The sequence below is a fragment of the Dipodomys merriami genome, unplaced genomic scaffold (genome assembly GCF_024711535.1).
Source record: "Dipodomys merriami isolate MVZ:Mamm:240054 unplaced genomic scaffold, mDipMer1.0.p SCAF_2, whole genome shotgun sequence".
In the NCBI taxonomy this organism is placed as follows: domain Eukaryota; kingdom Metazoa; phylum Chordata; class Mammalia; order Rodentia; family Heteromyidae; genus Dipodomys; species Dipodomys merriami.
This window is the reverse complement of record NW_027203381.1, coordinates 36,097,795-36,115,548: the sequence shown is the minus strand read 5'-3', so window position 1 is coordinate 36,115,548 and position 17,754 is coordinate 36,097,795. Positions and strand designations below refer to the sequence as shown.

At 37.5% G+C, this 17,754-nt stretch overlaps 1 protein-coding gene across 2 annotated transcripts in view; it reads right to left on the bottom strand.

Moving 5' to 3' along the window:
• Chst9 (carbohydrate sulfotransferase 9) overlaps nt 1–17,754 on the bottom strand; it is a 248,784-nt gene that overhangs the window by 209,756 nt on the left and 21,274 nt on the right. For both annotated transcript variants that reach the window (XM_070028650.1, XM_070028651.1), the window contains exon 2: nt 6,038–6,238. In XM_070028650.1, the coding sequence (XP_069884751.1) occupies nt 6,038–6,158 (121 nt within the window). In that variant the 5' untranslated portion in view covers nt 6,159–6,238. The remainder of the gene's footprint in view (nt 1–6,037; nt 6,239–17,754) is intronic.

Sequence of the window (17,754 nt, the reverse complement as noted above, 5' to 3'; positions counted from 1 at the left end):
TTATCCATCATTTGATACACCCATCAATACGTTTATACATCCATCAATACATAAATCAATCCTGAGTTTCACTTGCTATGAAAACAAAATCAGTTATATGATAGTTAAATAAAAGATGAGAAAAAAATATCCCTCATGTAGTATCAGGAGTATAACTACGGGGCAAAAAGGATGTAAAGTCTGTTCATTAATACAGGGACTGCATTAGAACTCTAGTGGCAAGTGGATGCGGTGTGAATGTTCAATTCTTTGTCCCTAAAAGTATTCAAATGGAATGTTTGCAAACACTTGGCTGGGATGTTGGAAGATCAACATAAATATTATTTATGCAGCCACAGGATACTAGTGAACACTGATCACAGGTGAGGTTCTGTGTTATGCAACCTGGGGTGATGAGGTAGGTTGGTGAGGCTAATAAACCTGTGGGATGGACAAAGGAAGCGAAATGTGCCCTCTTTCCTAACAGGTAAAAGAGGGGAAACTTCTAAAAGTAGGATGACTTGGTGTGGTAAAAATAAAAAATAAACATAAATATATATAAATACATGTAAATATATTATATAAAGATATATTATAAATATATAATAAATGTATTATATAAATATATATGTATATATAGATGATGAGTTTGTTTTTGTTGACATAAGTGAACACCACTGACTTAATAATGTAGAGATTAAGGTTTGTCTAGTTCATGACTTCCTTACAAGGCAGCTCTATGTGGCGAGGTCCTTCTTGATGGAGGAGCGGGTCTCTAGGAGTCCCAAAACAGTAAAAACAGTGCAGAACAACTCATGGCGAAAGGACCATGAGCCCTAGTTCAGATCTCTCTTCTTCTTGTAAAGGCACATCATTTGATTAGGGCCCCATTTTATGGCTTTATTTATCCTTAATAACCTAGCTCCAAAGACCTCACCTCCAAATAGGATAGATTAAATTTAAGTTCTAACCTCTTCTTGCCTAATAATGGGGATAAAAGTTTAACATGAATCTTGGTATGGATATTTAAACAATAGCAGGCACTGCTCTAGAGGATGTTCAAATTCTTTAAAATCTGAGACTCAGATAGTCAGGCGAACATCTCAGCTTTTGTCTTCTTATGTACAGGTAAGAGTTACATGATTTATTATTAGAATGCCTAGCTAAAGCAATAAGACAAGATGCAAACATAAAGGGGATCCAAATAGGGAGAGATGAAGTAAAACTCTCCCTCTTTGCAGATGACAGGATCTTATATTTAAAGAACTCTATGGACTCCACTCCCAAGTTACTTGAGCTGATCTAAAACTTTGGCAAAGTAGCAGGGTATAAAATTAACCCTCAAAAATCAATTACTTTTCTGTATGCCAACATGGCTGAATAACATGGCTGAAATCAGGAAAGCAACTCCTTTAATAATAGCCCCACAAAACATAAAATATCTAGGAGGTAACTTAAGAAGTGAAGGACCTCTATGATGAAAATTTTAAAAACCTGAAAAAGGAAATTAAAGCACAACTAAGGAAGTGGAAATACCTCCCATGCTCCTGGATTGGGAGGACTAACATTGTGAAAATGACAGTACTGCCAAAAGCTATGTACAAATTCAATGTGACACCTATCAATATCTCAACCTCATTCTTCAATGAAATAGAAGAAGCAACCCAAAAGTTCATATGGAACAATAAAAGACCCCGAATAGCAAAAACAATCCTTAACAGAAAGAACAGTGCTGCAGGAATATCAATACCAAATTTCAAACTCTACTACAAAGCCATAGTAATCAAAACAGCTTGGTACTGGCACAAGAACAGACCTGAGGACCAATGGAATAGAACTGAAGACCCAGGAATTAACCCACAGACCTATAGACACCTAATCTTTGATTAGGGAGCTAAAAAAACAGAAAGGAAGAAAGACAGCCTTTTCAGTAAATGGTGCTGGAAAAACTGGTTATTCATCTGTAGAAAACTAAAGCTAGATCCTTTTATATCACCTTGCACCAGAATCAACTCCAAATGGATCAAAGACCTCAGAGTCAAAGCAGACACCTTGAAAACATTACAGGAAGGAATAGGAGAAACATTAGGGCTCCTTGGCACAGGCCAAAATTTTCTTAATAGAGACCAAGAAACACAACAAATCAAAGAAAGGTTGAACAAATAGGATTGTGTGCCTGGGCTAACTTTGAACCATGATCCTCAGATCTCAGACTCCTGAGTAATTAGGATTACAGGCATGAGCTCCCGTGCTCGGCACCTTGCATATTTCTACTTGTTCTATTTGGCAGTAAAATTCTCCCCAGAGAAAGAGTACAAACTGCAAATTTCAACAGAAGCTGGGCTTAAGGAGAGCTGTTCCATCTACCCCAATTGCCTCTCCTGGTCTGGCCCTCTGTATCCCCTCACCCATCCCACACCACTCCACTCCTTATAGTGCTTTCATCTGGTTAGACATTCCATCACCAAAAACACATTGCACATTTCCTCTTGGCCCTAACTCATTATTTTGCCCCATAATGGAGGGTCTGTCTCCTTTCGGACACAATACAGTGTGTACGTTGGCTCAGGGTCCCTTTTTTCCCCTCACTGCCCCCTGGAACAACAGTATTTTTAGAAAGAGAGTTGAATGTAGCTCATGACTATATCTGTACATTCAAAACAGTGCTGGGCACTTCTCATTGTCAAGTTCTCAAGACTTGCAAAGCAGTTTCCCTGACCTTGGAGGTGGTGAGATGCTGCTCCACAATGACCCCTAATCCTATCATTGTCCTTCTGGTGTCAACATTGGGAGCCAGGTTGGCTCTGTGCCAGTTAAATTCCTCCAACTCCTCTAACACAAGCTGGAATGAAGCCTGTTTCTTTGTCCTAAAACAGTTGGGACACAGTACTGGGCACAGTTCAGTCATGTTGGATTGTGGTTGAGTTTTATCATGACCACTCAGAATAAGTGTGCTGTCTCATTTTTAGGCTAGTAATAATAGGTTTTGGTCTTTGTGATTGCCAGGCACCACACTGAGTGCTTTGCAAGCACTGCTTCCTTTAATCTTCCCTGCAGCCCTGTGTGGGGAACGTCCTTATCCTCATTCTATAGATGAAAACCTGAGCCTCAGAAGGGCTCCACACTGCTGTGTATGGCAGGGCTAACAAGTAGGGCAATGAGCTCTTCATGGTCCTTCAGGATGGAAAGCCTGCACTCTTACCAACTATAAGCAGGGTTTTAAAGTAAAATGCTGATTTTATGCATGAGGAACAAAGAAATAGATTCTTTAATTATTACATATTGAGAATGAGAGGTGCTATATAGCTCATTTTTCTTCTTCATACATTTTTCATCTTTCATTTTTAAAAGACTATATCTTTATAATCTTCTACTGACATGACAGGCATATTTGGGATTTACTTTGGAATTATAATTTATTTTAATGGAAAAAGTGCAGAAAAACCAAAGGGGTTTTAGAAGTAGTCATATCTTTAAGGCTTCAAAGAAAAGGTTTGATTGGAACCTAAGTTCTCATGTGAAATGTATATGAGGTTTAAAAGTATTCCAATCTTAAACTCCTGAAGTGTGTGTGTGTGTGTGTGTGTGTGTGTGTGTGTGTGTGAGTGTGTGTGTGTGTGTTCCAGGAATGGGGCTTGAATTCAGGGTCTCACACTCTCATTTGGCTTTTTCCTCTCAAGGATGATATTCTACTACTTATCCAAACTTCACTTCCAAATTCATGAATTCTTATAAGAAGTTTCAAGCATCCAATTCTATTCATCTTAAAAAGTTGTTGGTGTGAAAGTTCCAAGAGTACTCAAAAGGCAGATTTTTCCCTACTGAACTTAACATCAAAATAATGTATTCAGTTTATTCAGTTATTTTCTGATTTACAAAGAAATGACATGCTAGGCACCAGTGGTCATTTTTGTAGTCCTAGCTAGTTAGGAAGCTGAGATCTTAGAATATCAGTTCAATGCCATCTCAAGCAGAAGAGTCCATGAGACTCTTATCTCCAAGTGACCTGAAAAAAGCTGGAAGTAGAGATGTGACTCAAATGGTAGAGTGCTAATCTTGAGCAAAAAATCTCGGGGACAGCATCTTGGCACCAAGTTCAAACCCCAGGAATGACACACACACATGAAAAGAATACATTTCCACTAAATGCTACAGATTCTCTATAAAAATAATTTTAGGTAACTATGCTTCACCAAGATTACTGTACAAATTAAAAAAAATTGAACTATCTGTGAAGGGAAATCAAGAAAGGGATTTAAAATGGAAGCACTTTTTTTTTCAGTTGTGAGGCTTGAACTCAGGGTCTGGGTGTTGTTACTGGGCATTTTTGCTCAAGGCTCTACCACTTTGCACCACAGCTCTACTTCCAGTTTTTTGGAGGCTAACTGGAGATAAGAGGCTCATAGACTTTCTTGCCCTGGCTAGCTTCAGACTGATATCTTCAGAGATCTCAACCCTCTGAGTAGCTAGGATTTCTGACATGAGCCACCAGCACCTGTCTGGAAGCACTTTTAAATTTGTGTTTGTAACTGATTTATTGAATCATTGCTTAACATAGAGTCTTTTTTTTTAATTTTATTTTATTTTATTTGTGAATATACTGTACAAAGGGGTTACAATAGACTCTTAAGGTCTTTTATCTAAATTAAATAGGCCACCATTGGAGATAATTAAATAATTCAGCATTTACCTTATTTTCCTTACTGTTCATAAGCCGTAGTCTATCTATACCAAAGGAAAACAAACTTCATAGCATCTGAATGAATCCATTTCTGAGATGTACTCTGCTATTTCCTTAAACAACATTATTTTTATTATATCTGTAATCAATTTTAAAGGCAAATGAATGTTCCCAATTTACAACAATTGTAAATTGAGTAAAGAAAGTACAAGATGAGCATAGTAGTGATCAATGAACTATTTCATTTTTTTCTTTCATATATATTTTTATTGTAAAAATACAGTACAGAGGGGTTACAGTTACATGAGTAGGATAATGAGTACATTTCCTATCAAGTATTGTTACCTCCTCCTTTGTTTTTCCCTATCATCCCTTCCCTCCCTACCTCCCCAACTTCTCCCCCTCACCAAGTTCGTTTTCAACATAGTGTCTTGTATGTCTCATTGTTACAATGGGTCATCCTATATTAGTTATTTCCCTTCCCCTTCCCAAGTTATAAAAATGTATATACAAGATGCATGGCACTGGAATTAGATACAATAAAAACAGGAGTTATACTGTGGAGGAAGAACATACAAAAGAAACAAGAGAATCACATAGTGCATCATAAGTATGTTAAAAACAATAGCAAGAAATAAAAAACCTCTTTTGTCCCTGTCTAGGGGTTCATTTCATTTAACATCATCTTATATGGCCATACGTAGTCCCACAAAAAATAAAATACTTAGGAGTTAACTAAAGAAGAGAAGGACCTCTATGGCTTAAACATCATTGAACTATTTTCGGTAGACAAATTCAGCCCAGTTTTATTAGAATACAACCTACGCCATTGTTCACTTTTTGTCTACAGCTTCTTTTGTGATATACTGGTAGGATGCAGTAGTTATGATAGAAATGTAATCTACAAAGTTTAAACTATTTGCCATCTGGTATCAGAAATGTTTGTCACTTCCTGCATTATATAAAGGTATTAAAGACTTTCCATGCCAGCTTAGAGTATCAACACAACACTAAGAAAGAATGAAAAGATTTAAGAGCTGTTTCTTTAAATCTTATGCTTGATATTTGGTTGGAAAATTAGAGATAAACTCAATGCTGTACTTTTGTAGACAAATTTTCTAAAAGACACCTGGCTGGGCTAGAGGAGCCCTTTTGCTCCTCATGATGTAATAAAACGCCAAGGTTTTTAAAAATATGTACATATTTTTTATTTGTGGGAATTGGGAATTGTATTTCATAGCTTATTTTTTTTGTCATTGATAATAAAACAGGTTTGGTATTCCACACACCCGTGAACATCCAGCTTAGCTAATTTTAAAGTGCCACCCATCATTATTTTACTTTTGCTCAAAGAGAAAAAGAAAGCCCATGTGTTACCTGTATGCCGCTCTTCAATCCAGACTTGCAGGTACATGAAGAGGAGGAGGCCTGCCACTCCAAATAGCAGCACAGAGAGGAACACTTGTTTGGGGTTCATGACCATGTCAGATGGCTGCATTTCTCCGCATGTCTGAATCTGAAGGCCACATGACTTACTTTTTCTGTCTTGTTCTGTCAGAGTTTATTCCACGAAGTAACCTAGAGTTTAAAAGAATTCACAGTGAACACATCTGATGACATTTACACCCAAAATATGGTAAAAGTTTGGAGCATATAAACAACCTAGCCTTAAATACACTCTACTGCTCTGAAGGTGGGAGAGACTGAAATGTGTGCCTCTCCATGGCAGTTTGGGACTGCATGCTTTTATCTTACCTACAGAATGTATTGTCCTACAGTTAATAAATAAGCTCTCAAGTAGCATTAGGAAGAGTTTAGCCTTTTTCTAGTAAAGAATACAGTTAAGGTTTGGCTACCTTAACATGATTGCGAGGGGAGGAAAATGCTAACAGATTGGATTGCTGAAGAAGGTTTTGGAAACCGTGCTTATGGAATAGAGGGAAGTCCTTCATACCACAAAAATCATAGTTGTTCCTTAATATAGAAGCATGGTTGCTTCCAAGACCCAAGTGCATACAACACTCTGCAGATGCTCAAGTCTCTTGTATAAAATGGCATAGGATTTGCACTTGGTCCATGGCCAGCCTCTGGTATATGTCATAGCCTCTCCTAGTGGCTTGCAATACCTACGTCAATGTCAATGTTAGGTAGACAGTTGTTAGCTCTAGTTGTGTAAGGAATAACTAATGAGGGGGAAAGTCTCCATGTTCAGAAGAGATGCAATTTATTTGTTTTCCAAATATTTGTGGCCCGGATTGGCCGGTTGAATCTGTGAATAGACAGTAAAAATTAAACTTTATTTCCAAATAGGTTTGATCTCAAGTTGATTGTATCATTATCTGCAGCTGGATAGTGAACTGGTTCCCTAAAGTTCAAAAACGATAATTTGATATTTTCATGTGATGTAAAAGGAATAAAATTATCAAACTTCACTAGTTAAATTAAAACACATCAAAGGAATAAATGTTAAATATTTAGTTTTTTTTCCCCCTTCCTGGTCCTGGGCTTGAACACAGGGCCTGGGCACTGTTTCTGAGCCTCTTTGTGCTCAAGGTTAGCATCCTACCACATGAGCCACAATGCCACTTCTGGGATTTTCTGAGTAGTTTATTGGAGATAGGGTCTCACAGACATTTCTCTCTGGGCTGGCTTTGAACAGATCTTAGCCTCCTGAGTGGCTAGAATTACAGGCATGGGCCACAGGCAGTCTTAAATTGACCCCTCCCACAATAGCATAGAACACTTAAATCTGTCAGATTACAGAAATGTTCCTCTGGGGGGAAAAAGGCTTTCTTCAGAACTACTTTACTAAACGCAACATTAATCATTTACTTTTCCAAGTTATTCCCTCTTCATTACCTTCTTTAGAAGGTAAATGAAAATGCAAACCAACCCCTTAGGAAAACATACAGAAGAGCCTGCACATACTGCCAATGTGTTCATGCACCTTCCCTGAAATCTTGAATCTGAATCTTGGATCCCAGTGAGCTGTAGTAACCTACCTGGGGAGCTCACCTGGTCAGCAGCCCAGAGTGTGTGATCAGGGTCATGAATTTGTGTCTAATTGTTGGCCAGAGACTTTGGATCTCTTCCTTAGCTATAGACCATATCTGGGGGTGAGCTGAATAAATGTTTCCTCAATGTAAGACATCACACACATTGCTGTACCTAAATATTATCTCTTTAATTCCCAATATGTCTCAAAATCTTCAAGGATAATATTGATGTAGGTTGGTTAAGAGGTTTTGGTAGGGTGCCACTTAAAAGCTAAAAATCACTGTGGGAGATTGATAATATTTAGCTACCTTAAAAAAAGGACTTGTCTATGCAGCCTAAGATAACTTTTTTGTAAGTTTTTTATTGCAAAAATGTTGTACAGAGGGGTTACAGTTACACGAGCAAGGTAATGAGTATATTTCCTATTGAGCATTGTTGCCTCCTCCATTGTTTTCCCCCTACCATCCCTTCCCTCCAACCCTCACAACTACCCTAGCCGAAGTTGTAAAGTTCATTTTCAACATAGTATACATCTCGTTGTTACAATGGATCAACCCAGATCCTTATTTAAGCATTTTGTTTTTTCCCTTCCCCTCCCCAAATTAGAGAAGTGTATATAAAAGATGCAGGACACCGACCTCAAATATAGAGAAAACAGGGGTTATACCATGGGGGATGAACATACAAAGAAACAAAAAAAAATCACATGGTACATTATAAATTTGTTAGAAACAAAAACAAGAAAGAAAAAAGATATTTGTCCAAGATAACTTTGAACTTGAGATATTTTTGCTTTTACCTGGGAGTGCAGTTTTGCGTTACTTTGCTTGGTTTATTTGGCTATCCTTGACAAAGACAATGCACAACATAAGGATTAGCAGGGCATACATAAATAATTAGAATATGAAACAAATCAAATCAATACTCAAGGGAGTCTATAAAAAACTAGAAAAAAATCCTATCACAGATACAAATTTTCCCAGAGGAAGGGAAAACTCCAAATGTTTTCACCTGAGCTGTTGAGGATTTCAAGTGTTTTGATTTAAGTAGCAAGGAAAAGTCTTTAAAGAAGTAGAAAAATCAAGAGTATTACCACACTGTTTATTTGATGGGTGCGACTGAATAAAACTGAAATATTCTGGACTTTCCAGACATCTGCAACCGAGAACAATTCCCCAAGGAGATGTGCAATTTGAGGTATTCCAAGAAGGAATCCCTCAGGGAGAGAAGCTTCAAAAGGAGCCATCTTTCTCTTCTTTTCATGTGGCAATTAAACAACGAAAAGACATAATTTCTGGGCATGTAAGAAGATTTAGATAGGAGGACATCAGTTAAATGAAATCTACCACTAAAAACGAAATAGTTGTTTGCAAGAAGAGACTTTTGCAATCTGTCTGTATAATTAAAGCTTAGAAGAGAATGGGTAGGAGAATCCTCATCAATCAGAATGGAGCAGAACCTGTGAGGATGGTGGGGGAAAAGAAGTATCCCTTGGGGGATTGTACAGGAAAATTATTACCAACAATGCTGGAAATAGATTATGAATTTGCCCTGCCTTTCTTCCGAAGATGTTGCTCTATCCTCCTGGGCGCGAAGGCAGTGGAAAAGCCATAATTGTTATTATGGCAGATGTGAGTAGGATTGAGTGATTAAAGCCACAAGGCAGAAAGGCAATCTGGCACAAAAAGCAGAGCTATGTTGGTTTTTCTCCCAACTCAGTCCATTAACCCAACGTTGGCTTTAGGGAAAGGCTCCCGTTAAACAAAGGTGAGGTGGTAGGAGTGACCACATGGCTTGAAGCAAACCTGAAAGTCAGTTGTGATGGGAAAACCCACCTCTTTGGACACCATATATCCATCTCCAAGCTTGCAGACAAAAGTGCAGACTACTGGAGATTGAAGTTACTTGGAATAGTGCTGTTTTATGTACAAGTCTTATACAACATCCCCGTTATACAACATGCCACAGCCTTCCTGCACTTTGTACAACCTCTGCTCACTATGGACACAATACTTTAAGCCAAATAAAGTACCTAACAGCTTGTTGTCTTGACTAGAACTTGGATCTCTCATAACAGTACACAGGTACTGGAAGAATTTTAAGAATTTAATTTGTAAATCAATAGTTCTACCCTCCAAATGGAGAAATAGGGACTATTAAAACACAGAAAGCTAGGGTCTGTGATTTGTCATTAAAAAAATACACACCTATTTTTATTTGCCTAGAGGATTTATCTCTCAAAATGAAAAAGAGAAATATAAAGATGATTACTTCATTCCATTGTCTCTGTCCTAACACTTAAAAAATAACCATGGCTACCAACCAATATATTTTGGGATTTAAATACAGCCATAAATGACTAATGAGAGGCCATTTGCATAGAAGAAAATTCAAGTTGCTTAGTTTGACAGAAGTTTATATTTTTTATAGAGAAGTGGGATTTAAGAGATTGATTTGGATCAATGATTCACGCAGTTTGATATTGCTTCAGGGGTTGCTTATCTATGGTCATTCAGGTGAATTTGAGCGGTGAGCATCTCCTCGATCTCTTATAGCAGATGCACTTAAAATCTCTTCCTCACCCAAGCAAACAGAGATCATCAGTGATGCACTCTGTTAATGCACTACCTTCCCTTTCAAGCTTGCAGCCCTTGGCATCTCCAAACCTCTGCCCTGTCTCTGCCAAACAAGTCTTCCTTCTTTAGCCTCTGCACCCTGTGACTCCTGTAACCCTTCCAAAGAATCCTCGCTCTCATTCCCAGATGAACTTTCTGACAGCACCATCTCCTATTCTTTTCACAGCTGTCCAGGGTGCTGATAGGTTGTATTGAAGACCAGGAATTGTGTAAGGATTTAAAACATATAATTCTGTGTTTCGTTTCGTTTTGATTTCTTTTTACATTCTAGCTTTCACTCCAAGGAATTTTCTGTTTATTTCTCTTCTTTATTCCTCTTAGGGGTTTGGAGCACTTTATGAATTTGGATAATAATTCTTCATATAGGCATGACACACGTTTTCTTGCTTGTGTTTCCATTCTTCTCTTCTTCCTCCTTGTCTCCTTCCCTATTTCACTCTCTGTCTCTTTTCTTACTTTTGTTCTTCCCTTCTTCTTTACCTCCTTTTGGGAATTGGTTTTTATTATTATTCAGATGTTTTAAATTAATTTTATTATTGTTTCATATGTAAAGGAAATTGTGATATAGTAACACTGTTTTTTCTTTGTTGGTGTTGGTCTAATAAAATATCCTTACTGTTTAAGTTAGCTTTTAAAATCATGTTGTCTATAAAATTATAATTTTCTGCTAGTTGTCAAATTTAAAAGTATGGAGTTGTCCATGGAATTCCCTTAGGGTTCTAAAGATACCTTCTATAGTTGTGGATGCAGCCACCTCTTGCTTTTTTGGTTTCTTCAATCATTCTTTTGAGAGCATTAGGTATTTTATGTCTTATTTTTCTCTATTATTAGTTCTCTGTTTCCCTATTACTTGTCTATTTCTCTATTATTATTTTTGTTTTATTAATTTGTTCTTTCACTTTTATTACTTCTTCACTCTAATTTTTCTTTAGGAGTATTGGTCCCTGTCCAAAGTTGTTCAACTGAACATTATCTCATATAGATATTTCTAAAATATGAATTTATGTAAGGTCACTAATACACTCCAAAACTGCATTTGCAAACCTCAGACATCTTTATATGTGGTATTTTCATAGACACTCAGTGTTGAATATTTACTAATCTGTGATATAATTATGTGCTTATTTGTACTTTACCAGTTTCTCTCCGTCTCGCCTTCCTTACATTTATTTTTGCCTATATGTTTTGTTCAATACTTTGTTTTAAATATTCTAATAACCCTATTCCTCCTTATTCTATTCACCTATTTTTGTTTCATGTTTATATCTTGTTCAAGTTTATAGATTTGTATTGAAAAATTTCATGTAAAGCCAGGCACAGGTGGCTCACTCCTGTAATCCCAGCTACTCAGGAGGCTGAGATCTGAGGATCACAGTTCAAAGCCAGCCGGATCATGAAAGTCCGTGAGACTCTTACTTCCAATAAAGCACTAGAAAACCGAAAGTGGCACTGTGGCTCAAGCGGTAGAGCGCTCGCCTTGAGCTGAAGAGTTCAGGGACAGCGCCTAAGCCAAGAGTTCAAGCCCCATGACCGACAAAAAAAAGAAAAAAAAAGAAAAATTTCATTTAATGAAAAGATAACTCTCTACCATTAGTTTTATGTCTTCAAAGTTGATTTTAGAGGAAAGTTTTAAAGTACTTCTTTTCCATTCCCCGTTTTTTTTTTCTCTTCTCCCTGTGTCCATCCTATCTTGTCAAGTAATTTTTCAGTGGCCCACGAATTGCTCCTGAGATTCCCACCCAGGGCTGAGTCTTATCATTGCTGTCTTAGTGTTCTTGACCTAGAGTGATATTATCATACTGCAGACCCCAGGGGCAGCTTGGAGATGATCAAGGTTCCATGTTGGGCCTGAGCCTGTGTCTGTCTGCTTCCTAATTCGTTGAGCATTTCACATGCCACAGCTCTCTGATGAGGCACCATATTTTGCTTCTCAGTCAAAAGTGTATTTGCATTTGGTTGCTAGTGTCATCTCAGAAGAAAACAATGACAAATGAAATTTGGAAGGAAAAGAGCAAGAAGATATAACCTGACTCAACATCAGGAAGAGCAAAAATGAAGAAAACTAGTAATAGGCTGCAATCATGGCCTGTTGGGTTTTAATAACGCATTAAAGCTGCAAAATATCTTGGAGTTTTGCATCTAGCAGCAGTAGCTGGGAACCAAGTTCATTGATGAAAGCTGGGGATAGCTCACAAGTAACAACCTTCCTTAATGTAAAAAAAAATAGTACAAAGTTCTTTAGCACCTCAAATTAAATCTCCGCCACTTCTAAGATCTTACCTGTGCACAGTATGATTGCCAACACTAAGACATTAACAATGGTATCTATGGCCAGCAAAGGGATGGCTTTCCACGGGGTCCAACTCTTAGCCATCGGGCCTCATGATCATATTCCATTCTGTGGCAATGGAGAAGTGACATGGACATGGAAGGAGTGTGGCCAATCAGATGATCAGAGGAGAGTATTCTAAATTATCTGATTGGGCCCCATCTAGGTACCAGGGGCCAGACAAGTGGAAGAGAGAAACAGAAGAGGTGTTTACAGTAAGGTAATGTAAGGATTAGATCAACCTTTTTAGTTTTGGAGACGGGAATAGAGAATCATGTTTAAAGTGTACAGGCAGCTCCTAAAAACTGGAAAAGAGAAGGAACTAAATCTCACTCAGGGCCACAGAAAAGATGGATGGCCCTGCTGACACCTTGATTTTAGCCCTCATCTGACATCTGGCTTACAGAATGTAAGATAACAAATTTATATTATTTTAAGGCAGTGTATTTGTAATATTTTGTTATAGCAGTAAGAAAACCCAAAGCAAAGCCAAAACAACAAAAAGCCAGCAACACCACCACCCAACATCACACAATATCGTTTTAGCTATCATTTCAAAGACAAAAACCTATTTGTAACATTTGCTATGAATGGCTGTAATATTGCTGACTTTTCTCAAATAGTTTCTCAAATTTAGTGTTTCATGGTGGATTTCTATAACTGCGCCAACATTCAGTGTGTTTTGTCATAATGAACACAGAAACATATTCCTTTGCTCGACACTAATTTGTAGGTTCTTTCTTATACATATTGTTGCTTAGATTTTCCATATAATTTCTTTAACAGGTGCCTTCCACTTTTAGCTGTTGTAATTAAGATTTAATTATAATTAAGATTTTTTTAACAAGACAAGTCTTTGTCTTGCATTCTTTGTTTCAGATAAAAAGTTTTAGACTTATATTTTATAGCACTCAATAGAGACATTTTCCTTTTTAAGCTACAATAGCCTGTCTTTAATAGCTATAGTACATTAAAACCAAAGCTTCTGGGAACATTTATTTGTATTGCAGGAGGAAATGCAAGAGAGGGTTGTTTCATGGAGTACTCATCTCATCCTAACTTTACTTATCCCACTGTCTAAATAAAGATTTAAAATTTTAAAATATTTCAAAGTGTTAAATACATGTGAAACAAAACTATTGTATTTTACATTTGTTTACATGAAATCATAACATTTGTAGTATGTACTTAAAAGCTAGTCGAGAATTCTCAGGGTGATTATTAACTAGTATACAAAGTACATACAGAACCAACTATATCTCATTTAAAAGTTATAGTTGGGAAAAAAGAGAAACTCCAAAACAGTGCTTTTACTGTCCTAGACTTTGACCATAGTGGGACAAGTAAAGGGCAATTTGGATGGTTATAGCTGAAATAACTCGAAGATATTGTCAGCCCGGGATATGTTAAATGAGGTGAGTCAATTATGAAATGATTAAGAGCATCAGCAAGTCAAATAGAACACTCAGGTGTTAATTGTTATGCTTAATCACGTAACATAAGAAATGCTGACTAAAAGATGGCTTACAACCATGATGTGACTCCAGGGTGGTAAAACCAGAAGTGGGTATGAGTAGGTAGACAATTTAAAGGATGGTGGATGTTGAGTGGCCTCCTGAATGTCCATTTTGCTTCTCTGCAAAACAGTGCAGGCATGACAGTGTAGGTCCATAAAAGGTTGCTCTTGTTACTTTCCTGTGGCTTTCGTAATAATGACCACAAGTCTTATGCTTTAAAATAGTAGAAAGAATGCTGTCAGAAATCTGAAGGCTGGACATCTGAAAAGCAGGTGTCATTGGACCACACTCCCCTTAAAAACAAAGGATGAATCAGTCCTTCCTTGGGTCAGAGGCTCCTAGTGGCTCCAGACATGTATTTGTCAAGTCAGTCTCTGCTTTGCTCTTAATCTGGCCTTTCTGAGTTTTATTATTTTATGTCCATTATAGACATACTTGCCATTCAACTTTAGGGCCCACTCAGATAATCCAGGCTGATCTCATCTTTAAATCCTTCATTATAACAGAGATATTTTTCCTGAAAAGAGCCACAGGTTCTGAGGCTTAGAATCAGGACCCGTCTTCTGGTGTCATCACTTGACCCATCACATTCGGCTGTCTCAGGATTTCTCTGTCCACAGTGATTGTTTTATAATTATTCTCCTCAGAAAGAAGCTCAGAGGTTTAGATGGATGGTTATGGGAAGTGACCTTTTTTGCTTACAGTGCATGTGAATTTAAAAAGCCTGGAGGTTTCTAGAAGCCCTGGGTATTGTGATGAAAGCAGCCTAAAACATAAGCTGGCTGGGAGGAAGGGCAGGGTCAGGAATCAAAAAACATACAAAAAAAAAAAAAAGGAAAGAAGACAAAGTAAAGGAAAAGGTATGACTGGATTCTATCTACGACCCGCTCTGCCTCTGAACTTGGTCATTTGGTGAGCCAACAAATTCTTTTTATTTCTTTTTTTAATTAATATATATTTTTATTGTAAAGATACTGTACAGTGGGGTTACAGTTATGAGAGCAAGGTAATGAGTCCATTTCCTATTGAGCTTTGTTACCCCCTCCTTTATTTCTCCCCTACCATCCCTTTCCTCCCCACCTCCCCAACTCCTTCCTGCCCCCTAACTTGTAAAGTTCATTTTCAATATAGTGTCTTACGCATATCATTGTTACAATGGGTCATCCTGTATCCTTATTTCAGCATCCTGTTATTTCCTTTCCCCTCCCCAATTTAGGAAAAATGAATATAAAAGATACAGGGCACCAGAATCAAATACAGTGACAACAGGGGTTATACCCTGGGGGGAGAACATACAAAGAAACAAAAAAATAATCACATAGTACATTATAAGCACATTTAAAAGAACAGCAAGAAAGATAAAATCTCTTGTGTCCCTATCTTGGGGTTCATTTTGCCTAACATCAGCTTACATGGTCTAATGTACATAGCTCTTGGCCTCTTTTGCTTGTCGTAGACATATACTAGTTATTGCAGATAAAGGAAACCATGGGACCTATATTTCTTTTACAGAGAGTTTGGCCAGAGAGGAAAGACAACCTTTTATTTCTTGTCAATAATAATGAAAGAATCAAAGAATTACTATATATATTGGAAATAGAAATTTGTGCAGTATGATCAGAAATAGATAGTATGCTCACATTTCATGAGCAGTTACTACAGTCAAGGAACCATTCTAAGTATTTTAAATGGATTGCTTCACTCTTGAAATATCCCTGATTTCTACCCAGACAAGATTTGTATGACCAATTCATTTAACCACAATGTGTTTTCAGGGAGAGGTACAAGTGGAGACAAAATCCAGACAGTTTTGTGACCAAATAATGATGACCAGCATGCGCCTTTGGACACAGAAAACTAGTGAAAGTTTTGAAGAGAGTGCTAGAATCAAGTGCTTATCCCATCACTTGGCAGTAGTGTGACAAGAGAGATCCAAAGGAATATGAGACCATGGGAATTTGGGCAGAAATAACCCAGCCCCTGGTCAAGAATCTCCAGAGAAAGAACTAGAGTAGGTGATATTCTGCCTAGTCCACAAGTTCTCAATGTCTTTCTTTTAAGAGCATTCTCTTGCCTTTTATCACTGGAGGCAGTTTATCATGGTGGTTAAGGATGTAGATCTTTGAGCCTTGTCTACCTGGGTTCAAGTTACAGCTTGATCTCTCACTAGCTTTGTGACATTACTCATTAGGAAATCAGCTTTTATTTTCTTTTTATGTACAAATCCTAGGGCTTGAACTCAGGGCCTGGGTGCTGTTCCTGAGCTTCTGCACTCAAGGGTACTGCTCTACCACTTGAGCTACAACTCTTGTCTGGCTTTTTGGTGGTTAATTGGAGATAAGAAACTCATGACTTTCCTTACAAATTGTCATGTCGAAAACGAAATTTACAACTTTGGTGGGAGGGGGGAGAATTGGGTGGGGGGACGGGGGAGGCTGCGAAGGGATGGGAAGGGTAAACAAAGGAGGAGGCTGCAATGCTGGATAAGAAATGTACTCACTATCTTGCCCATGTAATTGTAACTCCTCTGCACAGTATTTTCACAATAAAAAAAAAAAAAAGAAACTCATGATTTTCCTGTCTGGTCTGGCTTCAAATCTGGATCTTCAGATCTCAACTTCCTGAGTAGCTAGGATTACAGAGGCCCAGCTGGAACCTGCTTGTTTACTTATATCTAAATTGGGGACAATAACAGAAGCTACCATGTGATATTGTGAAATAAGTAAGTATATGAAAATATTTAGAAGAATATCTTGTTCACAGAAGTAGTTGTCAACATTGAGATGCTAATATCTTTATATTTAAGATCCAAACATAGGAAAGCTGCCTTACAGCTAATCAATAAGAGTTTGTGGATAGACTGGACATTTTTACTTCTGAAGACACTTTGATTTTGTTGTGTTGTTTTTATTTTTTACTGTAAGAGAGGTTTATTCTTTCAATTCATGCTGATTCAGTTCAATCAATCAATATCCATTAAGCCCCAATATGATTAAGGTAGTTTGCTAGACATTGTAAGTGAAGCCAAAATGAGTAAGGTTTAATCCCTGATCCTTATTAGAGAATATTTTCCTGTGTCTCTTCATAACTTGTACAAGGAGGTTCTTGTACAACTTTCTAGTACAACTCACAGCAAATCTGTTCCCTCCTTTCCAAGACAGACTTTCCAATTACTGAAAACAATTATCCTGTCTGCCCTCAATCTTTTTTACTTCAGGATAAACAATAAATATATACAATTCCTTCAGCCATTCTTTATGAGACATGGTTTAAAAGCATTCAATCAATTTAATCATCCTCTCCAGACACATTCGAGTTTGTTAGTGCTTTTCTTTAAATGCAGGGCTCAGAAGTGGATACTATAATCCAAGCGTGATTGAATGGACAAATAGTGTAATGAGAATTAGCACGATAAAAATGACAGCTGAATTAGAGTGCACCTACAGAGGAAATGGGAGAATAAAATAGGTCACAGGTTAGAGCCTGAGGGTTTCCTTCAGCCCTGAGGAAGGAAATAGAAAATTAAAAAGAAATATTAAGGAAAGGGTTGGGTGACAGAAGCCTATCATAAAGTGTTTGTGGTTAAAAACCCAAGGATATGTTGAAACAAGAACA